Here is a 25,990-nt window from a genome sequence, read left to right as displayed (position 1 = left end):
TTTATGTTGCATTCGTCTCCTTTCTTTACCAATCTCTTCTCTGAAATATTTGGCTGAACTATATGCAATTGCTGATATTCAACCATATTTGACCTACAAAAATTACAGTTTAATTTGGTTCAAGCTAAAGAATTAAGTTTTCTATTTCCTCTTATAAAGTCTTAACAAAAATCTAAAATTATAGACATATGCATATTGTCTCACTGATCATAAAAGTCAGATAGATGTTTCTTATACTACTTACACAGAATTCACAAATTGTCATGTACTTCAAACAAGATTATAAGGGTACTCCCTTCTTAAAACAAAGGTTCAAAACATTCTCATGATTAAAAGTAGAAAACAAAACTTTATTGATGAAAACTTCTTAAAAGTTCCAGTATGAAGTAACAAAATCAACAACCTACAAATCTTTCAGTCCTTTGCATTTCAAGCAAAATATTCTCTTCAGAAAAATGCCCATTTCATAATATATATCCCCTTCTGTAGGCTAGGCATGTCTGGGTGGATAAATGGATATAAAATTCAAAAGAGAAGAAAATGAAAATATTTTAAAAATAAAAATCTGAACCTTCTCCTTGAGGTGTATTGCGATATGGTTACCAGCATATTCAGCACCTTGTAATAATCAAGTTACTGATTTGAGTCCCAGAACAGCCCCTGAAATGAAAGAACAAGAGATCCTAGTTGTTTGTGAGTCACAGGTTGGCAGCAGAAGAAAAACTGACAGCAACTGGAGAGGAGCTCAAATACATGAAATCCACACTTTCTGAACTATTTCACACTCACTTCAAGCAGCTAATTGTCTACATGTTTTTAAAAAGGAAAAGAGCTCTCTGGAATACGGATAGTTGCCCTCTGAGTGATGGGGCATCCCTAACGCATCCTTAATGCCGTTGTCAACATATGACTCCATATTGGGGGACCAGTCAAATATCAGATCTCATCTCACAGGTTACCTTGGGTATAGAAACTTCAGATGCCACTTGTTCTTTTACTCTATCCCTAAGCAAGGTTTATTGTAGACTTACGAGTCTTTCAAGACCTAAAGTTCTTGTCAGTATTTGACAGTAACATACCAAGAAAGTCAAGAGTACCTGAATCGATGCACTAAGTCACCCATCTGCACCAATAGAAAAGATCAGTATCTTCAGTCTTTTCTCTTTTGCCTCTTTATTGAGAATCCTGAGAAAGTTGATCAGGAAAAAAATGAGGCAGGCAAGATACCGCTACAAGTAAAAGAATTTCTAAACTCACTAAGTCATCTTAAATGAGCTTTAACCACTAGAGAAAAACTAGAAATCAACAGCCCCAATTTTTTTGGGCAGATAGTTAGTACCTTACATTTTGAGCTTGGGAACAAAACTGCAACAAATATCTGGGGGGGTCAAGTCATAAGAAATCACTTCATGCGTAAGTATTTCAAATCGTGATGCTATTGAGTGAAATTGTGTTTGATTTGTTTATGTGTAATTTTATTGGACTTTGTGAAACTGTCCAGAATGTTTATATACTCTTAACTTTTAAAAGGACAAAAAAAAATCTGTGCTTATCTGTTTATATATCTGAAATCACCCATCATAATCATATACAAGCTTATTTACTGGAGAAACTACAAGGTTATGTGTTGTACCACAAGATATGTTCCTATTTAATACAGACTTAAAATCTTGTACTGCCTTAATGCAGTCCTGTATAGACCAGCTGCGAGAATAACACAAGTCGTCAGTACGCAGCATGGTCAGTCATTCCCATCGTAATCACTGTAACCCTGGTAACCACTGTTCCTTCTCTCATGGATACTTGACATCTTTTTCCATGTCGAGTCCTGATGGAAACTAGCACTAAAAGACCGGCCCAGACGCCCGTGCTGCTTCTTGGAGATATTGTCCTCACTCTCAGATTTGGCAATTCCCTGGGCATGTGTTGAAGGTTGTGATTCTTGCCTAATGGTTCCAAATGGAAAGTTCCAAAGGCCAAATCTTTGCCAGTTAAGTCTCTGGAATGCTATGATGCAATGCAAATTTCCTCCAACCTGAGAAAAAAAAAAATGTTGGGTTCAGAAAATGATAGGAAATTAATTATACTAATATGTGGGTTCCCATGAATTCCCTTATTTTTCCCCCTTCACCTGCATCAGAACAGTGCTGATCCTTTGAGACATCATCAGATCACATTATCCTGCATCTTTCCTGACCAGCTGCCTTTACAAAAATATAACAATGCCCATAGGAGGCAAAACTCCTTCCCCCCATATGCCTGTCTACCACTCTCACACGCTGTACCCGCCCAAGGTGACTAATCCAAACACCAAGATCATTCGTCTTCCTCTCCCTCCTACGCATTCTTCATATGATAGTAGGATAATATGGATGGGATGTCTACTCAATCCACAGAACATACCATTCCCTGAGAACCGCCCCCAGCAGCCTTGTTGGTACACATGGTTCTGCCCCATGGCCACAGTTAATCGCCCTGGGAGTGAACACCTGACCCAAGCTGGGCCAAGACTACAGGACTGGACTGGAGGCATGCCAGCCTTAGTCTCGACCGTTCATCTGAAAGGGAGACCTAAGTTGAAAGACGATCTTCGCGAAGTAAATAGACAAATAGACGGCTAAGAACAACACAACTCCCAAGAGAATAAGACAGACTAGCTCCCTGGCCCCTGCTGACATTCTCTTGCGTGGTACCCGTCCCTCCTGAATACAGGCTAGACTTCTTGCCCTTTCCTTTTAAAGATACCCCTGTGTCCTTAAAGTAATTTTCACTTTTCTGTCTAAAATGGTCTGAACTGGGTTTCTGTTATTTACAACTTAGAGTGCTGGGTAAAATAACTGCATTTTGGCCAGTTGAGAAATACTTTCAAATACGATGGTGTTCTTACCTTCTTTGTTTTTCGATACTGCAGCCCCCTCTCTAAGTGCCGGATATCTAGATATTCTGGATTTTGAGTGTTTAGATCAGTAACAATATCTGCCCACCTATTGTTAAGGAAGGATAAAGCACAGTTTTCTTTAAGTTCAAAATACTATTGTAATGGAACTTTTCACATGAGCAATTTGCTACAAAAGCACCATGGCAATAATTCTCTTATCACAGGATTGTTGCATCCAATAAGCTTTCATAAATCCTTGTTTTTTTGACAATTCTGTTTATCCAACTATTGCCAAGGTTAAAAATGGTTACCGTGCATATGAAATAACTATATATCAGCCTGTTAGATGACATCCTGCAGGGTAACATAGAAACATTCCATATTTCCTTTTTAATTGGAGTCAAGTACATTTTCAAAAGATTTATAAGTTAATATGTCTTTACTCACAAACAACATGATTGATTGTATAGGAAATCCAAAACAATTTGTAACTGCTTTGGATTGCAAAACTATTACTAAAACTAATAAGTGAATTTGGTAAAGATGCAAGATTTAAGGCCAATACAGAAAAATCCATTGTATTTTTGTACACTAACAGAAAATAATTGGGAAATGAAATGTTTTAAAAATCAATTTGCAAGAACAATATTCAATATCTTGTAATAACGTATAATGGAAAATAATCTGAAAAAAAAGAAAAAAAAAATATATATATATAACTGAACCCCTTTGCAGTACACCCGAAACTAACACAACATTGTTAATCAACTATACTTCAATTAAATCAATTTACAGTAGCATCAAAAAATATACACACCTAGGGAAAATTTCAACAAAATACATATAAAACTCTATGCTAAAAATACAAAACATTGCTGAGAGAAATTAAAGCTCTAATTAAGTGGAGACATAGTCTATGTTCATAATGGGAAGACTCCATATTGTTCAGATGTAATTCTCCCCAAACTAAACTATGGATTCTACGGATTCTACTCTAATCAAAATTCCAACAGGCTTTTTAGCAGAAATTGAAAAAAGGGGGAGAGGGAAGGAGTTAGCATACTTTTTGCAGTGAATAGCAGGATGTTTTCTACTTGATTCTCCAATTAAGATCCAATATTCTACTTCTTGTGGTGAGAGGGGGCCCCTGCTAAATATAAAATACATTCATAGTAACCTTCATAAAGTCATTCACCCTTGAAAATACTGCTTCAATTATACACTGAAGTTTATGCATAGATAGCAATCACCAACACTAGAATAGATATTGGAGTTTAGGCTTGAACAAATATCTGAAGGCCATTAAAGAGAAAGCATAAATTAAATTTAGGTTTAGATCCCCTCTTACAAAATATAGGGCTAAAAATGTTGAAATATACCACCTGTCAGCATTTAGGAGGAAAAAAAAAAAAAATCCTAGCATGCTACCCACCAGTACCCTTACGCTACACCTCTTCTTTCACTTTGCATTCAAAAGGCATCCTAAAAATAAAACCCGAAAGCAGCAATACACCTGTGGAACTTTTAAACATACTGATGCCCTAATCCCACCCCTGGAAACTCTAATTCAAGTAGGTGTAGGGGGGAGCACAGGGAAGTATTTACGCAGCTGTAAAAGCATCTCAGGTGGTTCTTAGGTTCAGGCAGAGGTGAAGAGCTCTCCTCTAAAGGGGGCCAAGTAGGAGCACCTACTTCTTCACATTTTACATTTGACAGGTGTCTGGAGTAAGGTGAAGTTTCAGGATCAAACTATAGAAAAACACCACAATAAACCCCACAGCCAGAGAGATGAATAGAACACTTCAGCATCTGGAGACACACCATGGTTTTCCTCTTGCTCCTCGTTCACAAAAATACAACGTCCAGCTTCCCCACCCAAAGGCCGCATGGCCTCCAGCCTCAAAGAACCCATCCTACCCCAGATGACCAAGCCACGTTCTCCCAGCCTGACCTTCAGCCCTCGCTGAGAAAGCAGTGCTGCCTGTTCCTCCTTCTCGTTCACCAATGCCACCCACCCAGATAGAACAAACCAGAACTCAGCTGGGTGAGGACAACTGTACCTATCAGTCAACACTTCTACTCAGAGTACTCATGGCTTCCGTTTTCAACATCCTCAAATAGGACACTTCTTCCTCTGCTTTCAGCTACCCTGGCATTACCTCAACCCATCACTAAGAAAACTTGCTAAGGAGGAAAAAAAGTACTAACATTCAGTCACCCTCTCTTATTTACAGGCTGTCTCTTCTAAAACAATACAAGTTTACCTGGAAGTAGACGTACATAGTTAATAAAATAGAAGCTTTGGATCAACAAAGGAACAAATATAACCATTAGGGTAATGTGGTTCCTGATGTTAGAAATAAAAATTGGCTGCAGGCTTCCTGGTAGCCAGGACAAAAGGGGAACCCTGATAAATTTCATGTTATTCACCATAAGAAAGGAAACGCTTTTTAATGTACTCAGTTGCGACAGTCTTCTTGACACTAGATTCCACAATACATTTTCCCTGTGGGATCCTGGATGAGATCACTGAGACATAATATGTAAAGTCCTTTGCGGCCGTTGTATAATAAACAAAAAAGTGATTTGTCAAATGGCTTTCTCTTATCATGACTCTAACAATAGTATCTAAGTGGAAATGTAAAAGCACAATTAACCAAACACAATTCTGCAGAAGATTAAGCTACTATGTTTAAAAGACTAGTCTTAGTTGATGTAAGGAAAGCAGATCACCAAGTCTTCCAATGTCTAGTCAACCAAATATTTCTTAAATGCTTTCTACAACATATTTTCCTGGTGGAGTATCCACATAAAATACAGAAATGCTTACCTGAATGCTTTATTAGCTTTAACAGGGGTTGCTTCAAAGCCAATTGGACAAAAATAATGATTTTGGCAATGGTAGATATAAGCTAACGATTCATCTTTCAATCCGTGAGTTAACTTCGACAAGGCCCCGGAAGCTACGAAAAACAAAAACAAACCAACTGAGGGACCATAAAGCACTATCTATGCTTTATACAAACAACTAGTTAAGGACTCAAAGACAGAAAAGACATTACTTGGAACACATGGACATTGCTGGGGAAAAACAATGAAAAGCTATCGAAAGGTTAAAAAATAATTAATGGATTTCAGTTTTACCCTTTAGACTGAAATTCAGGCAAACTGAACAGCAAACTAAAAAACTGAAAGTCCTTGCTTACCCAAACCTTCAAATAGCATACATGCTTGTCTGCAAAATTTAATTACCATGTAAAACCTAATACCTAGTGTATATAGCAATGGTCTCAACTTCTCTGGTTGTACACATCTGTCACTTGAAATTTCTGAGTAAGCATGCCCATTATAAGCATGTTTGTTTATAAGCTTTGTACATATACTACTGTACTAATATGTCTTTATAAAAGATACACAAAAAGTAGAAATTTTTAATTAGGTTAAAATATAAACATTCTAATACATTCTTCCCATACCACAATGATCACCTTGCAGCTGCCATAATGCGGACATCCCAATTTGAAGACCACTGAGGTATATGGATAAATATAAACTCCAAACAAGTTCCAAAAATGAAAACTTTTCCCCACTAACACACACTTCAATCCCTTCTACAAAAGTCACACAAACCAGAGGAAAGACTTTCAGAAGCCAAGTGATAAGAACATCTTAAGAGACGGGCTGGTAGTACCACAGCAACCTCTTAATAACCGCTTCTCCTTGTATATTTCCCATGGCTGCATATATTACTTATGAAGTAATTTCAAAAGTATTACCATAAGAAACGAGTTTTCACCAGCACTAAATACTTAAAGCCATTAACTGAGGTTTCATTAACTTGCATCTCCTGGAAGACACTAAATTATTCATGAACAAATAGCCTATTAAAACTGGAAATCCTAAAAATGGTTGAAGTCGACAAAAGCTTGCAAGTTATGGTTTTTCTGATTGACTTTCTGGCCACTGAAATAGCTGAAGACCAAAAATGGCAGGTCAACGGCTGTAGAAGAGTCAAGGAGGCGGGACCCCGCCCCGACTTCTGCAGACACACACAATTTGTGAGTTCCATGGAGACAGTAATATTTCTGTCTTAAACCCTTTCTCCAAGGTTTCAGCTCAGCCTTCCCCACAGATTTTTACTTCATGGCGTACCGCCAGAGCATACCTGCACACAAGGCAATCTTTTCTACTAAAATCTCTATTTCATAAGGATAAATAAGTCTTTCTGCTGTTTTGGGTTGAGTTACCCAGACGAGTTAAAAACTGACATCCAAGGGCAGCTCTAAATGAAGAATGATAAGACCTAAAATTCAGAAGATGGTCAATATTTCATTTCCATAGTTGAACTTGATTGTAGAGATGTTTCAGGATAGTAAGCGAATGTAAATAGACAGATTTAGACTCCTCATAAATTCAGTAAATACTAAAGATATTTATACACATAAGTGGTTTAGGAAGAACTCTTGAAATCTTTTTAAAACTGTGAAAATGCCAAGTAAAAAGTTACCCGAAATAACTAAAACTTTTTAATGAAAGAACTTTATTGTAACTTCCTAATGGAAATTTTTAAGTATTTCACACTTTCCTCCTTAAGTCAAATGTAACACAAAACAGCTGATTACTGTGATTATGCATAGTAGTCACATAAATATACTAGAATATATTCAGGGGCAAATGAGATAGGCATGAACGTTTGCTCTCATTAATATTCACAGTATTTCATCTGCTACAAATACTCTTTGACCAAGTCCTAGTTTTCTAGAGGACAGAGGTGGTTTTTCTTCTTTGGAGTAATTATCACGCTCCTCAAGAATGTTTCTTCTTCTTACTTCAAGGTACATGACAACATTCTGATGGATTTAGATTAGGAATCAGCGAACTTTTTCCTAAAGGGCCAGTTAGTAAATGTTGGAGGTTTGTGGATCACGGTCACTACGCATACTACTCAACTCTGCCACTGTAGCTGAAAGCAGCCACAGACAAAAGCAGCCAAAGGCCATGTGTAAGCAGATGGATATGTCTTTGTGTCAATAAAACTTTATTCACAAAATGGGCTGCTGGTTCATGGGCTGTTGTTTGCAGACCTCTAATTTAGATCAATAATTTTCAAACATATTTTGACATGGAATCCCTTCTGCAAGGGAAGTTTACATGCCAGCCCAGTCCATAACAGGGATCAAAGCAGAGTTGCTGTGGCCAAAAAGGAGGTTTAGGGAATCTAGGTGCCCACCCCTTGCCCCCCACCAGCCCGAGGCACTGCCATAGAATTCCCAGGACTCAACTGAGCCCAGATTGAAATCTGCGCACTGAATTTCCTATCAATGGAAGGAAATTCCTATCTGAATTTCCTATCAATGGAAGACCACACTCTTTATAAAGAAGCTGAATAGCATCTCTTTAGAAAGACTACAGCAGTAGTTCTCAAACCAGAGCACAAAGGGCTTGTTAAGTAACAGATTGCTGGTACCTATCCCCTCGGTAACTGACGCAGTAGGTCTGGGGTGGGGACCAAGAATTTGCGTGTCTAACAAGTTACCAGGTGATGCTGATATTCATCCAGGGGCCACATTTTGAGAATCACTGGTCTAAGATTAAGAGGAAAATTTCATTTAACTCAACTCAGGAAGTAAATTATGAGCATCTACTAACTACAACAGGAACCACAGGGAAACAAAAGATAAGGAATGCACAGTACCTCAAGCTGCCCTCGTAAAACAAGTAACTTTGATATAGGGTGGAAAAGGACAGTGCCACAAAAAAAGGATGTAATTCAAAGGAGAAAGAGCACATCAGGTTTGAGGAACCAAGAAGGGGGTGGCATCCAAGACAGAACATAATCAAGTGGCAGCATTTCAACAATCCAGACAGAGGCAAGAGCATGAGGAGAAAACAAAACCACTGCAGGGGAGGGATGTAATCAGGGAACAGCGTGTAGTCCAGACCAGAATGTAGGGCACGATAGTTAGTGTAGAGAGGCCTACAGTAGGGCACCCCCAGAATTTCAGGATAAGGTCAGAAAAAGATCACCCTCTGAAATAAAAGACAGTAAAGACAATATTTAATACATTAAGGTAGTCATCCAAGAAAGTGATTCTATTTAGGAGAAGACATATAAATGTGTTACAGATGGAAACTAAATTCAGAACGACATTGAGTCTAGACCAGAGTATATCGAAAAATCTGAAACTTAAGCGATAAAGCAACCACTACCAAACGCAGAGCCATGATGTGCATGGTGTAGAGAAAGCAGAACAAACTAGAATTAGCCAGCCTGCTGTACTCTGAAGAACAGTATATGTCCTGAGCGGCCGAGAGAATCCTGGTGCTTTTGATAGTGTATTTCTCACTCTCAGTTAATATATTAACATTCTAACATTTTTTGAGCTTGTTTAGTATCAGTCTGTTTTGTAAAGCCTTATCATCTATAGAAGAACTCCAGAGAGCTCTAAAGGAACTTATTAGGATGTATTTTTATACCCTCAAAGACAAGGACCAGATTGTGTAACCCAGCAACATAGTATCATCCTGCAAGGCTCCTACTCCCTTGACATCTTTTAAATCCAACTGGTACGTGGAGGACAGCAGGGAAAGACCAATCTGTTCTTGCCTGGAATGATGCTAAGGCGTTTACGCTTTAAGCAAGCACTGGAGAGCTCCCAAAGTAAAAAGGGATATGTTAGCACCGCACGTCGAAAAAATTTATCCAGCCTTGTGTCTAATATGAACTGGAGAAAACCAGAGGACGAGGAAAACAGAATCTGAATGCACAGTCCATCCAAGATGCATTAAGACACTGTAGTTAACTGGTAGCAGTGGCCAGGGTGAGGGTATACATGAGTTATGTCAGGATAGGGCAGAGGTAGATATTCTTGGTTAAGCAAATATAAGAAGTTACAATATCTACCAGAAGAATAAAAATGAAATACATGAATATTAGTGTAATTTTCAAGCTAGGTATTAAAAACAAATGAATCTAGACATCCTTGGTAGCTAAGCGAACCAACAGTTTGAAGTTACTCAAATAATAATAATAATAATAATAATAAAATAATAATAATACAATAATAGGAAGTGAATAATAAATGAACCAATAGTTTGAAGCTAACATTGGCAGCTTCTGGCACAAACTTTTATTATGAGTAATTACATCTCTAAAAAAAATACTTCAACTCATATTCACAGTCAAATCTGTTAATTTTATCAAAATCCCTGGATTTTGTCTTTATTCCATGAGTGAGCTCAGTTTACATTTCCTGAAGGCCCACTGGAAATAAGCATGTCAATCAGCAAATAGGGAGTTACGAAAGAAGAGTAGTCCCCAGGACAACTTAAAGCCTGTTGTGGAAAACAGGCCTGATATTCCTTAAGAATAATCTAAACAACAACAACAACAACAACAAAAGATACAAAATATTTTTTTAAATGCACACTAACAACTGGCAATGGTTTTCACTACTGAATATCCCAGAGACAAATGAGAAAAGCCTATCTCTGCAACTCTTTCTTCTACAATGAGAGGGAACAGAAAAGACTTCTGCTTGACACAGGTAATACTCTCCCAATTCTGAACACAATCAGAAGTCCCAGGGTCACACGTGCAAGGTCAGGACGCATCAAAGGGCTATTGAGGGCACTCCCTATGGTGAAGGAGATGGGCAGACACGTTAAAAAGATGCAATGTAATATAAGGCTGCACACGCCAAATGCTAAACAACAGACACAAATAATCAGAACTACAGGACTTAAGAGAAATCCGAGCATCAGAGATAAGGCAGGGCTTGCAAGGGACCACTGATTCTTGAAGCGGAAGACAAGAATATTCCAAGGGGGAAGCAGATCAAATATCCTTCAGGAAACACACGTAGACAAAGAGACAGTGAGGAGTCAAGGATTGTAATAGGGACAATGAAAACAGGAATCAAACTGGGAAAATGTAGTATTGAAATTTATTTAAAGAAATTACGGCAGCCATTTCTCTCCCCCTCCCAAAAAAAGAGGAGGGAGAGAGAGAAGAGCTTGTTTATCCTATTACTCGAAGGAAAAAGACTGACGTATGTTGGAAAGTATATTCTTTCTTAGTTTCTAATTGCCTGATCAATTACTGAGAGAGATTGTGTTGACAGCCTCACTGGAAACAAACAAAAAAAATTACACACCATATAAAGCCGCCCTTCCCACGAAGACAGGCCCCCCTGCAAATGCACAGAGTTCAGTTAGGAAGGATAAAAGCTAACATTTATTGAGTCCTTACTCTGTGTCAAGCAAGGTGTCAAGTGTATTACAAATATGTCTCCTTTTACCTTCACAGGGACCCCATGGGGTGGCTCAGTAAGTGAGTGTTTAAGTGCCTTGTTCAAGGTCACAAAACCAGTACGTGCAGAAACCAACATATGAACTCCAAGTTTGCCTGACTCACAACCAACTTGATAGACCTGCTAAAGGTCAACAGAAATATACCCTATTCTTTGTTCACTCCTTGATTTTGATAAACCATATACCCTCTGTGCTGACAGACTCCCTGCTTGACCAAACTTCAGTTAGGCATCTCTGAGCCCTCTCCTCAGCTAGGCTTGGATCTTGGGCTTCTGTGTCCATCCTTGCTGAATCCAGTTTTAGCAAATATCCTGCTGAAATCAGTTTAGAGAGAATCCCCCCACCCTGGATACCTGATCAAGGACGTCACCCTTCACCCTTGGTCTGCCTGTTATAAGAATCCTGTTAGACCAATTTAGCAAGATTCCCCACAGCCCCACCTTGATGTCTCCTCTTAATAACTTTCCATCCACGGAACCGCTCACTTTGGGAGTTGGCTATAAATTCCCAGCTGTCTTTGTTGTATTCAGGGTTGAGCCAGATCTCTCTCCCATATCCCAGTTCTGCGTTACAACAGTCTTCAGTAAAGTCTTCCTTACCCTTTTAACAAGTGTCAGAATAAAATTTTCAAGTATCAGAATAAAATTTTCTTTAACACTGTATTGTAGGTTTCTGATTGTAAAGTCAAAAGATGACTGTGAAATTTTAAAAATGGAAATTGTCAAATATTGCAAATTATTTAACTAGCGCACAACTAAAACAATCCTTAGGATCGACTCCAAAACTCTCTGTTATAATCAAGACCCTTCTAAAATAGAACTTTGTCCCTTTCATAGTCCATTGTCCTGTTGTTATATGTTATTATGCAGGTCTGACATCAAATATTCTAAAATCCTTGCTTTCCCTTTTAGGAAGAGCAACTGCAAATTCCACGCTGCTTCCTGAAAGGGTTTTAGTAGCAGGCAAGTAAGGGCATGCGTGCACACACACACGCACACACACATACACACACACACACAAACACCATGGACCCAAACGATACAATGTGCTAAAGTAGTGTTTATGACATGCCTTGAAGCTTTAAAAGTTCTTCATGCAAAGATGAAAAGAGTTAAAATATTAAACTGTATATTGAAAAGTGCCCTACATATTACTATTATCTATTATGATTTCCCCTTGGATAAAGAGTGATAGACTGTATTTAGGATTTACATCATGTGCCTTGAATCAAAACCAATCTTCAAGATGGATCCTAAAGTGTGTGTGTGTGTGTGTAAATCTTCTATATATTTACTTACCAGTTTCTCCAGCTGTTTTATTCTTCCCATGAGGCTTATATAGAACATACGAGCATCCTTTTACGTGGAAGTGGTCGTTAATTTGTCTAAACCATCTGAAAATAACAAGAAGACTCGCTCATAGCAACAGTCCCATAACAAAGAAGGCACTATTCCAATTCCAGAGAAATTCAGGCAGAGCCCAAGTCTGGCATATCTACCAGAGGTTGGGCCCAAACAGCTGGATGCATGGTTTACTATCAATGCACATCTACAGCATTATTATTTTGCAGAACTAGAAATAAGGTATTGCTTCTAAGCGAGGGCTTCGTACCTCATAAGTGTCGTATTTCCGGTGAAAGGGCCGAACCTAATATCCTCAAACGGGGGTTGAAAACCCAAAATATGTAAAGCTTCTTCTTGGGTGATAGCTGGAAGACTATGAAAGAAATATTGCCTTTCATTTCACAATTCCAATCATAGGCAAATATAACCTGTCTCAATGTCACTGTGTCTGTCTGATTTGCAAACAATTTTAGTAGTATTTTTCATTTTTATCTTATCAAAAATAATGCATGCACATATTTTTAGCTAAAAGGTTTAAAACAAAATACGGCAGTTTTTCCCCAATTTATGAAAAATCTGTTCTTAAAAATCTTCCATTATAGAAAAAGCAACACCAAATAACTTTTGAATTTGGAGTTGAGGGGTACCACTAAATTAACATACTTACCTTCCAGCTCCCATTGTGCTATATAAGAAATTCCAACAAGAAATTAATGAGGAGATACCACAAGAAGTCTTATACTGTGGTCGGCTTATGCAGTACCTGAGAAAATAAAAGAATGTTTTCACTTGAATGAATACAAAATATGCATACAGAAGTAGAACACTCATGGCAACTGAGTGTGTTACATAATGAAAACTTTGATCATTTAAACCACCAATGTAAAATCTTTATTCATTTAAAGTATTTTCATATTTATTCAACACATTATAAATGCATAATGACTATAAATCATGCATTTTAAGAATGATGGCTAAGTATGACTAACTGTTAGTTAAAGTGGATGTTACCCAAGCCAATGGAAAAAAATTAAAGATATATAAATTTAGACACCAACTATTAAAATTTCGATGTAAACTCCTAGTTGAGCTACACATATGATTATTTGCAACTTCAGTTGTAGTTCTTTATACAGTCTGGATATTAACCCCTTATCAGATATGTGATCTGCAAATGTTTTCTCCCACTTTGTAGGTTGCCTTTTCACTTTGTTGATTATTTCCTTTGACGCACAGAAGTGTTTAAGTTTGATGTAGTCCCATTGGTTTATTTTTTCTTTTGTTACCTGTGCTTTTGGCATCATACCCCAGAAATCACTGCCAAATCCAATGTCATGAAGCTTTTCCCCTATGTTTTCTTCTAGGAGTTTTATAGTTTTAGGTCCTACATTTATGTCTTTAATCGATTTTGAGTTATTTTTTGTGTATGATGTGAAGAAAAGGTCTAGCTTCATTCTTTCACATGTGGGTATCCACTTCTCCCAGCACCATTTTCTGAAGAGACTGTCCCTTCCCCATCCTGTGGTCTGAGCACCCTTGCAGAAGATTATTTGCCTGTTTACATGAATGTCTATTTCTGAGCTCTATTCTGTTCCACTGGTCTATATGCCTGTCTTTATGCCAGTACCACACTGTCTTAGTTACTGTAGCTTTGTAATATGTTTTGAAATCAGGAAGTGTGTGGCCTGTGTTGCCCTCCTGCAATCACCACCCTCCCTGTAATTCACTAGAGGCAGTGTCCTCAGCTGGTATCTAGGGGATAAGCTGGAATCTTGGTGGCAATCAGCACAATGTTTCCTTCTGCAACCTTCTCTGCATTTCTGTAGTGCTAATCTGGATCTCCACAAAGAACTCAGATTCTTCCCCACTGACTCAATGGCTCATACCCTTAGATCTAACCAAAGAGTCACCAAACAGCTTGGAGTCGTCCATGAACTTTAAAGAAACCTGCATTGTTTGAGGCCAGCAGAAAAAAAAGAAAGAACATGGACTTTGGAGTCCAACTCTCTTCAGTTTCAATACCACATCTGCGTATTTGCCATGTGACGTTGAGTAAGTTTCTTAGCTTCTCTGAGCCTCACTCCAGACAGGCTGATCTACTCTTCATTACCAACCTGCCAGACCCTTTCCCACCATCCGTTCAAAGACCTTTAGACCCTCCATCCCCTCAGATTTCCTCTCTTAAGATCCAGCTCCTCAGTGAAGCCTTTCAGTGATCATTTCCACCTCTCATGTTGGTTGTTTGTTCCCACCCATCATCTGACAAATTTCCTGAGATATTTTACATTTTCCACTCTTCTCAACTAGATTGGAGAACAAACACCCGTTTTGTACATCTCTGTATTCTCAGCCCACAGTAAATGGTCCTATATTTATTAAATAAGTGAAAAAAATCTAATATTTCTAAAGCCTCACACAAAAGAATTTTTAAAACCTCAAATTATAGATCAGTAATATTTGAAAGCTATCACAAATTAAACATCTTTTTCTTTAGAATAGGAACTGTATGTTAAGGTCACCAAATAGCCCCAATTGATAAGTGAAAGATCTTCTTATTAAAAGAATGGCAGTTAGTAAAGGCAGAAGAAATGATAGAATTTTGAAATTTCACCATTTTATAATAGGATTCAGGCAGGGGTCTTCAATGGGTCTGGCTGAAACCGCTAGGTGAAAAGTTGATGGTTACCTAGATGTTAACCCAATGCCACCGTCACCCCACTGGTTACTTGACGGTTCCAGAAGAAAAAAGGGAACTTGACAATGTGGGCTAAGGCTCTTGCCACCTCCTTAATCCAGTAATCACTCTTAGGATCTCTAATATCGGATGACCAGACACCATGTACCTTCTGATGGGATATAAGGATGAAGGCCACAGGGTCACCTAGGCAGTATTCTTGCCCAAAATGTTCAACCAGAATCTAATCAAGTCTTTATATCTAACTTCCGGTTTATAAGGACCGAGGTTATATGAGTAATTTAGACCACCAGCAGGAAAGGAATCACACAAATTGGGGAAGAATCAGATAGGGAATGTTCTAGTTCAAAAGAGATTTATGGGCTACAACAAGCAAACACAATATGTGGTTCACGGTGGGTCCCACTCTGAACAACCAAGTGTGAAGACATTTTCGGAAAAATCTGGGAAATCTGAATTTAGCCTGGAAATGAGATGCTAAGGAAATATTGTTAACTTCATTAGGTATGACAATGGTACTGTGGTTAGGTAAGAAAAAGGTCAATTTTTAGAGATTACCATCGTCTGAGGTCTAATACTTTCCGCTGCTTAATATCTTCAAGAGGAGAATACTGAGGCCACTCCCTTTGATGTCTTCTTCCTTTCTTGTCTGAAGTTTTTTTCTTGGAAATTTGCTTCTTTCCATTGCCTAGAATACAAGAGTATAAAATGAAGTCAAATGAAGTAAGATGCCAAGGCAATACAATTAATTATGTAACAAAATATAAAAGTAACTAGGTCTAAAAATGCTATTTGCAAACATATTGAAGAAATACATGTATCTTCAAGAATACGCCCCTGCCTTAAAGAGAGAGAGAGAATAAAAACACATTTAAACAACCATGAATGTTATTTCCTATCAGGTTCTTATATTCCGATTCCTGAGCTAGCTACTTAGCTAGTAAAAGAATCAATCACAAAATGTTTAGCCACATCTAGAAAATAAAATTACCAACAGTAAAATATTTAACTAGACCACTTTCCAGAAAATGAATCCTTTCTATAAAACAATAAAGCCACATTAATGTAACTCTGTTGAGAAAGTAAAAGCAGTAGATCCAGTAATCTGATGATGTGATATTTAAAAATAGTTCCAGGCCTACAGAGACCACAAAATGGATTAAGAATGATGCACATAAGTACATTATTAAAATGCAACTTTAGCACCAGGAGCCAGAATGGAAAACAAAGTCTCCTTTCTGTGTGCAAGTATGTACACATGTGTGGGCACGTGCACACACACACACACCACACACATTCACCAAAAAACACACAAGACAAATAACAGTGGTTACCTACAGGGGGAGGGGAAATTGGGAGCCACACAAAAGGGCAGGCAAAAGTGAAAGTGAGACTTTACACTTAATTTTTATACTTTTTTATTTCCATCTAATGGATCACCCAGTCAAAAAATTATATAAATTAAAATATTACTAAATAACATCCAAGCCTCATTTCACTAAAACACCATTAACATTTCAGATAGCTACGTGCACTTTAAAATCTCTCACACATATCATATTTTACACAAAATAAATCTGTTACAAAAATTAAATAAAAGCTAATATTTCATTTTTATGAGTTAGTCATAAATTATAAAACATAGATTATATAGATATATGCCTAGAAAACAAACATGGAAAAGGATCCACTTTATTCATTCTACAATGAAACAATTTGGTGCCCAAAACCAGCTGGAACCAACAAGGACCTACTGTACAGCACGTGGAACTATATTTAACATTTTGTAATAACCTATTAAGGGAAAAGAATCTGAAAATATATATATATATATATATATATATATATATATGTATACACACATACGTATAACTGAATCACTGTGCTGTACGCCTGAAACTAACATGACATAGTAAATCAACTATACTTCAACTTTAAAAAATACATTAAAAAAAACCCAGCTGGACCTCAGAAACTGTTGTCACACAGGGAATTTCTCTAATTTTTGTAAAATGGCATAATATTGAACTCTAGAAAAATCAAGAAGCAAGGATTTTTTTCCCCCTTCCCTTTAGTTATTCTTCCTAAGTCTTCACAGAAACACAAAGTTTCTCCCAGAGCTGAACAACCACTGGCAAACGTGAGCAAAATCTCATTCTGGCAAATTTCTTTCACTAATAAAATAAATCCTAGTGAGTGAGAAGATGGATGCCACTGGAATCTTCAAACATAACCTTTGCATTTTGAGAGCTTTGAACAAATCTAAGAGTGCTGTAAAACACAAGTATTGTAATAAGTACTCAGTAGTTTAGAAATGGTTAATAAGGTGGCTTGAATAACATACTATTTCATGGTTTTGCAGTGACATGAATCATATTTCTCAATTAAATATCTAGTTTTGGGGCTTCCCTGGTGGCACAGTGGTTAAGAATCCGCCTGCCAATGCAGGGGACACGGGTTCGAGCCCTGGTCCGGGAAGATCCCACATGCCGCGGAGCAACTAAGCCCGTGCACCACAACTACTGAGCCTGCGCTCTAGAGCCCGCGATTCACAACTACTGAAGCCCACGTGCCTAGAGTCCGTGCTCCGCAACAAGAGAAGCCACTGCAGTGGGAAGCCCGCGCACCGCAACGAAGAGTAGCCCCCGCTCACCGCAAGTAGAGAAAGCCCGTGCACAGCAACAAAGACCCAACGCAGCCAAAAATAATAAATAAATTAAATAAATAAATTTTAAAAAATAAATAAACGGACAACTCCATAATCATAATTAGAGATTTTTAATACCCCTCTGAAAACCCCTCAAAAAACAGGAAGAGAGAATACTTCCAAACATGTCTTAGGAGACCTGCACAGACATTATGAAAAAAAAAAATTATAGACCAATCACCCACAAATAGAGACACAAAGTGAAATCCCCTGACACCGCGAGAATTACAAATTTACACCACATTCTGTGAAACAAGTTGATTTTGCAAATGAATGAGTAGACAGAGGTTTTACAAAACTATCAGAGAAGCCTAGAAGTAAAGTACAAACCTGACTTCTGCCTCTTTCTAGCTGTGCAGTTGTACCCAAGCAATGTATCCCCTCTATGCCTCCATTTCTTCACCCATAAAATGAAGACAACAGTACCTACCTCACAAAATTCCTGTCTTACTGTGAGTTCCAAAGAAAAAAGTGAAGAGCGTTAGTATGTGCTCCAGAACCACCACATTGTAATTGTGAAGATTGTACACTGCACCCTCTTAAACTGTGCAGTGCACAACCTACTCAGTGGTACCTGGAAACCCTGTTGAGTGTTCAAAAATTTTTAACAACAGAAAAGCCAAAATGTTATGTAGTAAAAAAGAAAACTAGATATTTATTTAATTTTATTTATTTATTTATTTTGGCTGCGTTGGGTCTTCATTGCTGCGCACGGGCTTTCTCTAGCTGCGGCGAGCGGGGGCTACTCTAGGTTGCGGTGCGCGGGCTTCTCATTGCAGTGGCTTCTCTTGTTGTGGAGCACGAGCTCTAGGCACGCGGGCTTCAGTAGTTGTGGCACGGAGGCTCAGTAGTTGTGGCTCGCGGGCTCTAGAGCGCAGGCTCAGTAGTTGTGGTGCACGGGCTTAGTTGCTCCGCGGCATGTGGGATCTTCCCGAACTAGGGCTCAAACCCGTGTCCCTTGCATTGGCAGGCAGATTCTTAACCACTGTGGCACCAGGGAAGCCCCAAAACTAGATATTTAATTGAGAAATATGATTCATGTCACTGCAAAACCATGAAATAGTATGTTATTCTAGCCACCGCATTAACCATTTCTAAACTACTGAGTACTTATCTACAATACTTGTGTTTTACGGCACTCTTAAGATTCGTTCAAAGCTCTCAAAATGCAAAGGTTATGTTTGAAGTTTCCAGTGGCAACACATTAGTGAACTAAATGTCCTATGCCCAAGGTTATTTTGTTAACTATGTCGACAAACAACATGATAGCAATGTGCCTTGTTTGGTATCAAAAAAAGAAAATCTGTTTGAAGGCAAGTTTAAACAAGATATATTGCTTGTTTTCTCCTTATTTTCACATGAGAACATCATGGCTCCTTCCTTACCTGATTTGTGTTTCAAATTCGTGGTCACTCCATCAAATTCAGATTTGTCAATTTCCCACGCAAGAGGTAGCTTGCCCAGGCTGTTGGATAAGTTTTCCAAGCTATTTTCTTCATTGTAGATGATTTCCGATGTACTGGTCGGGATGCCAATGTAACCTGAGGAATTATTTCCAGCAGATAAAGAGGTACTATTGGGGAGGCAAGAAGAGCGGGTTGGATTTGGAGTTTTGTAGATTGAGGTCGCCTGGTTGAGAAAGGCATAGTCTGAACAGATGGCATAAATTTTCTCCCGAGTGTGGGTCACTGGACAGCTCCATGGATAATGACCATCTCCTTTGGGACCCAAGGGTTCTCCCGAGGCACGAGTGCAGAAAGATTGTACGGCACCTTGTAGATTCTCTTCGGGAGACCTTCTCTCAGATTTGCACTCACCATTTCCAGAATCATTTGTCCTTTCTGCTTCTGCAACGTTAGGCATTGAATGCAACTATAAAAGTTCTGTTATGAAGAAGAGGTTGCAACTCTTTCTATTTCTTGAAAAACAGCTGTGACAATTGTTTACAGCATTCTACAAAAACGTGAGCGCTGCAAAAATGGGCTCCTAAGAAAAGAGGGAGGAGAAAGAAAGATCAACAATCCACTAGACATTACAAAAACACTAAAAAATATTTTAAGTGTTTCATATGCCTTCATTCAATAAATATTTATTTTACAACTACTATATGCTTAAGTCATGATCACTTACCATCTGTCTTGTTAAAAATTATTTTTAAACGATGCTTTAGGATAATAAAAAAGACAAGTAACTCAATTTAAAGATGGGCAAAATATCTGAATAGTCATTTCTCCAAAGACGGTGTAGAAATAGTCAAGAAGCACATAAAAAGATGTTTGGCATCAATAGCCATCATGGAAATGCAGTCCAAAACCACAATAAGATACCACCTCACATTGACCAGGGTGACTCGAATCAAACAGATTAACAATAAGGATCGAACAGGATGTGGAGAAATTGGAACCCTCTTACACTGCTGGTGGGAATGCAAAATTGTCCAGTGACTTTGGAAAATGGGTCCTTGAACATTATACGTAGAGTTACCATATGATCCAGCAATTTCACTCCTAGGAATATATCTAAGAGAAATGAAGACATATGTCCACAAAATGTTCATAGCAGCACTACTCGGAATAGCTAAAAAATGGAAACAACCTAATGTCCATCAATAGATGACTGGATAAATAAGATGTAGTCTATCCATACAATGGGACGTTATTGAGCAATAAGAAGAAATGAAGTACTGATCCATGTTACAACATGGATGAACCTTGAAAGCATTATGCTGAGTGAAAGAAGCCAGTTACAAAGGACCAGAAAGTGTTTAACTCCAGTTCCATGAAATGTTCAGAATAGGCAAATCTATAGGGACAAAAATTAGATTAGTGATTACCTAGGGCTGGGAGGTAAAAGGGGATTGGGAGTGATGGGGTTTCTTTCTGGAGTAATGAAAATATTCTCTAACTGACTGTGATGATGAATGCACAACTTTGTGAATATACTGAAAGCCATTGAACTGAACACTTTAAATAGGTGAATTGTATGGTGTATGAATTATATCTCAATAAAGCTGTGCATGCATCACCACAATCAAGTTATAGCTAGTAGTAATTAACTTCTGATCAGTCTCAGGAAAAACTGAGTTTCAAGTGTACACTGATGCTTTTGGGGAAGTAAACAAAGAAAACTTTAATAGCAACCAAGGGCATTTGAGGAAGCTGAAGATTTATACAAAAGGAAGACCTTGGTGAATCAAACCATTATAGGTGGTGTGGGAGACCCCCTGAAGCAGGTGCCAGGCAGAGTGAGCCCACTTCCCAGGGCTCCCACGATGGAGCGGCACTTAATAGATAAAACCCACCCTGGGTGACCAGTTTGACTTTGACCAGTTAATCTCTCTGCCCATTCACTTACTTAAAAATTTAGAAGTGAGAATCATTTTCCCAGGTTACAGGAAAATGATTATATAAAACCCATCCTATAAACACTGAATAACAAAAACCTATGACTAAGGCAATAAGAAATAACAGAAGATGATTCCCACAAGAGACCTGGAGTCTGTGAGGAGAAACCAGTAAAGGTACTGCATGTCCTTCGTGGAATTTATGGACCAGAGCTCCATACAAGGAGGCCTCCACATGTCCTAGGAAAGATTTTATTTTCTTTCTTTTGAAGGAATGCTTCCTCTCTAGTCAAACCTTCAGGCAGTGATTTTTTTTAGGACTCTGTGCAGAGTTTATAGTTATTTGCAGGAGTAGGGCTGGCTTGGTGGGAGTTTCACCACCAAACATGGAACCTTTAGTGGTTTCACTTTGGAAACTTTCCTTTGCTTTTTGGTCAAGGAGTAGGTAGCGTAGATCTCTAGACAGGAAGCTTTGATGCTTTCTCCTTCTTCCTCATTTCCGGATGTGATGGTGATGGTGGAGGAAGATTCAAAGAGAAGCTCCGTTTGTACAGGTCAAACTCTGGGCTTCTCTGATTCTTAGCAGATGTCCTAGCAAAGCATTTTCTTTTTTTTTTTTTTTTTAAATTTTATTGAAGTATAGTTGATTTACAATGTTGTGTTAATTTCTGCTGTACAGCAGAGTGACTCAGATAGATATATACATTTATATCTTTTTTCATATTCTTTTCCATTATTGTTTATCACAGGATATTGAATATAGTTCCCTGTTAGCAAAGCATTTTCTACTTCTTTTCTGTTATCCTCATGCCTTTCACCAAAAGCCAGAGTGGTGGATAGAGGGAGGTCTTATTTCTGGCATTGGGGTTGCATGGGTGGGTTGCAGCAGGGTGGGGCATGAAACAGAGCATGTGGTCATGGTGAGGTGCAGTGAACAAAGCCTGAGGGGGCTAGTCTGGTGCGGGGGAGACAGAAATGTTCCAGGCCCTGCCCTGTTATCTCTTCATCTCAGGCTTAGCTTCTACTTTGACAGAGCTTCCTTCCTCACATTAAATAGAATTTTGCCTGTGGTACCAACTCTCTGTGCGGCAGCCTGGGGGTGTTTGAAGGATGCTAACTTGGAACATATATAGGAGAATATTCTTATCAGAAACCTAGGGAAAGGGAAGTCACTGCATTTGTTTATAAAAGGTAGGGCGGAGTTTCCTGGAAGCTAAAGACAAGAAAAAACATAGCACTTGATTAATAAAAGGTTTAACAGTCTGGTTTTGCTTGTTTGTGTTTGGAGTTTGTTTGCTTTTAAATAATGGTCACTAACAAGACTGATCTCTTTGGTTGCACTTTCACCAAAAAAAAAAAAAAAAAGCAAAGATCATAAACAAAAGTGCATATTGATTGTCATATTGATTGTCAATAAAAGCTAATAGTAAACTTGGAGTGGTATGAAAACTTTCTCATTTGAACCACTGCTTATGGAAACTTCTCTTTGAAAAACTGTCATATTTATACATTTTTCACCTGAGCGAAACAAATTACAGAAAAAGATTGCAAAATACCAAAAGATATCACACAGAAAAGGAAAATTATCCAAACCCCATGACCTAAACACTGCTGATGTTGATTTCCTTTCCTTATTATCTGTCTGACCCATGTCTTTTCTCCCCACGACAGCGACAGTTCCATGAGGCCAAGGGCGCTGGTGTTATTGTATCCTCAGGGTTCCTCACGAGTGAAGTAAGCACAAGTTATTACTGATTACAGAATCGTTATGGAGGTCAATTGCTGTAGTAGGTTGCAATTACAGCCTCAGGAAATGCCAAGGTACAGAGGGGCAGCTTGTCCCTCTTAGTTTGTCCCATTTAGGCCTGCAGCTCTCATGGTTTTGTCACATCTTGTATCTCCTTTTGTCCCTATTTTTATAAACCATTTCCACTCCTAGTTCCCCGCCCACTCCCGTGCATTGACATTTCTAACCTGACCTGTGCCTAGATATTGGAAAGTAAAGTTTGTACACATACATGATCATATAACTCCCCTGCCTAAAACCCTCTGCTCTTAGAACAAGCAGCCAACTCCTTACCGGGCTGTGATCTCTCTCTTTACCTCCACCTCACTCTCCTCTCCCCATGGACCACCTTTCCCTTCTCTGAATGCTGTCTACTCCTTCTTCCCCACCTTTATTTAGTTAATTCCCATTATCCTTCAGATATCAGCTCAAATGTCACTTTCTGGGGGGATGATTTCTTTGCTCCTCCAACCAAGCCAGGTCACCCTGTACAGACTCAGTACCTCGTTCACAGGTCTTACCAGGGTGCAATTCTACATTGTGTGTTAGTGTGTTTACATGATGAATGTCTGTCTCCTGCAAGTCTGGTTTTCCTGCCTACTGTATCCCCAGGGCAATTTGTAGAAGTCTCATCAACAGATATTTTTAAGTCCCTGCACCATGCTGGGTATTACTGTAAGCCAGGGATTAGGAACCTAGATTCAGGAGGCCACCAGGAGTGGCCTTAGCAATCAAGAGCTGGAGTTCTAGCCGAGGGCACTCTTCTTCTCCTTCCTGGTTCTCATCTGTGAGAACTGAGGTTCCCTAATCCAGTAAACGACGTCATGCTGTATGAAGATTTACTAATAAAAGTGATTGCAGGACCTAAGCTCAATGACTTAATGATTTATTCATAAAATCATATCACAAGCAACAGAAGTACTGTTTAACTCTGTGCAAAAGAAATTTTATAAAATGGCCAGCTTTAAATGCACCGCTGCAGTAACGATCTTTAAGTCCCTGGAAGGAACTGCTCTGTAAAATAAACATTTGTAAATCCAATGTTCATGGCCTGGGTTACACTCTCTTTTCTGGTTAGATTCTTAAATCCTTATTTTTAAGCATCAAGTTTTCTTAGAGAACTAAACATCTTAAAAAGTCTCGTCAGTAAAGCCTTCCACGTATGACAACTATTATGATCTGTATTCTGCACGGAAGGCCGCTGAGACGCAGGGGCAGGTAAGGACTTACTAAGGATGGAATATTCTTCCGAGGGCCAGACGCACTAAGCCTCAGCAGGTCTGATCTCGCTCCTTCCCCTCCAGACCCCTCCCCACGCCCTCCACGCCCCTTCCGCGGTCAGACCTGAGCCCCTTCCCAGGCAGAGGGGCCGACCTCCGAAGGATACCGGGGGTCCTCCCGCACTCCGGCCAGCGTCGAGCCCAGGCTCCCGGGCAGGCGAGCGGAGGGCCCTCCGCCCTTCTCTGCGAAGCTCGCGGCGCCTGGAGGCCCCCAGGATGGAGGCGACAATCGCGCAGGCCCGTCCCTGCCGCGCGGAGCCGCTGTGTGCGGAGGCGGCGCGGGCGGAGAGGAAGGAGCGCGCCGGCGCCCCCTGCCCGCGCCGCTCGGCGGTCCCGGCGCCTTCGCGGGCCGCGCGTCCCCGGGTCCCCGCAGCGAGGCCTCCGGGCCCCTCCTCCCGCCCTCCGCCCGGCGGGAAGCCGGAGTTCTCGGCGACGCGGAGCGGGCAGAGGCCGGCGGGGTGTCCGCCTCCTACCCGCCCGGGGGCCCGGGGACGCGCGGGTGCTCAGGGCGCCTGGGGGGGGGAATGGGACGCGGGCAGATCACTGTTCCCGGGAGAAGAGGGAGCCCCCGATTCGAGCTTTTGAATGCACGAGTTGATAGCATTACTAATGACAATTGCCGAAAAGGAAACAGTAAAGAAAATCCCCGCCCAGGCCCGCTTTGGCTGGCGGTTCCACCGGCCCATCAGAGTTTGGGGTGGCAGCAGAAAAGGTCGAGAGAAGGGGGGAAGGGGAGGAGGAGGCTCCCGGTACGATTTCGGAGCTGACCGTGACCCCTCCTGCGACCGCGCTGGCCCCGGGCGGGCGTGCAGGGGCAAGGGGACGGCCACCGCGCGTTCCGGTCCCGGGCCCTGCCGAGCGTGGCGTGGAGACTGCCGCCGGGCGGGAGCCACCGGTATCCCCGCGGTCCCTCCAAATCGGGCTTTGTTCCCGAGAGGACTCGTCCTTTCTCTCCCGGACCCTTCCCTCCACCCTGCGGCCCAGCTCTTCACCCCACTTCTTCTCCGGAGGACGGGTCCCCACGCACTGGCGTCCACTCGGATGGCCACCGGGCACCGGAGAGGCCAGGACCCCCCGGCGTGCAGGCTGCGTTGGCGACGCAGAGAGCAGGTGGGCGGCGGCAGGCCTGGCCCGCGGCGCTCCAGTGCCCGGCGGAGGGCGCAGCGCACAGTCGCCGGCGGCCACCTCGGCCCCTGCCCACAGCCCGATGTACCTCTGGCCTGTCCGGTGGGGTCGGGTCTCTGCGGCCGCGGCGGAGCCCGGCACCGGTCCCGGATCACAGCTTCCAGTGCTCGGCCCGCGACGCGCCTCCGGTTACCCTGGGGCTGGCGTCTCTCGTCCCATCGGAGCGCGCGGGGACAGCGCCCTGACGGCTGTGCCGGGCGACCGATCGTCAGATATCATTGACAACACCTTCCTTTCATCGTGTTTTATACCTGCCTTCTGCACGTGCGGGGGACAGAGTGACAATTTTTTAAAAAAATCTTAGCTGTGCCTCCAGGCCCGCGTGCCCCTCTATTGGACAGCTACTGTTTATTTGTCCCCTGCAAGCGGTGACGGCAAAGTAAATAAACAAGTGAGAGATGGTAAAACCTGGCGGGATTTCCGCTAGTCCTGTCGCGAACTACACGTCCCAGGAAGCCCT

General features: G+C 40.6%; 1 protein-coding gene across 7 annotated transcripts; it reads right to left on the bottom strand.

Annotated features, from left to right (window-relative positions):
* Nucleotides 1–329: 329 nt before the first annotated feature.
* BIVM (basic, immunoglobulin-like variable motif containing) lies at nucleotides 330–25,938 on the bottom strand. Of its 7 annotated transcripts, XR_005017160.1 has the most exons (11): nucleotides 25,559–25,913; nucleotides 19,322–19,922; nucleotides 15,788–15,917; nucleotides 13,202–13,297; nucleotides 12,803–12,907; nucleotides 12,490–12,584; nucleotides 5,709–5,841; nucleotides 3,942–4,028; nucleotides 2,888–2,984; nucleotides 1,098–2,035; nucleotides 330–660 (listed from the first exon to the last, which is right to left on the bottom strand). XR_005017160.1 is itself a non-coding variant. In XM_036831230.1 (10 exons), exons 2-10 carry the CDS (start codon nucleotides 19,797–19,799, stop codon nucleotides 1,742–1,744), a joined length of 1,515 nt encoding a protein of 504 aa, XP_036687125.1. In that variant the 5' UTR covers nucleotides 19,800–19,922; nucleotides 25,559–25,938; the 3' UTR covers nucleotides 330–1,741. The 7 variants fall into 7 exon arrangements, 6 of the variants coding, with proteins under 6 accessions (XP_036687125.1, XP_036687131.1, XP_036687129.1 ...); XM_036831230.1 differs by having other exon boundaries at nucleotides 330–2,035; nucleotides 25,559–25,938; XM_036831236.1 differs by having other exon boundaries at nucleotides 330–2,035; nucleotides 3,942–4,025; nucleotides 25,559–25,659.
* Between the last annotated feature and the right edge of the window lie 52 nt (nucleotides 25,939–25,990).

This window comes from Balaenoptera musculus, chromosome 18, assembly GCF_009873245.2.
Source record: "Balaenoptera musculus isolate JJ_BM4_2016_0621 chromosome 18, mBalMus1.pri.v3, whole genome shotgun sequence".
Classification (NCBI taxonomy): Eukaryota; Metazoa; Chordata; class Mammalia; order Artiodactyla; family Balaenopteridae; genus Balaenoptera; species Balaenoptera musculus.
This window is presented reverse-complemented; position numbering and strand designations above follow the sequence as displayed.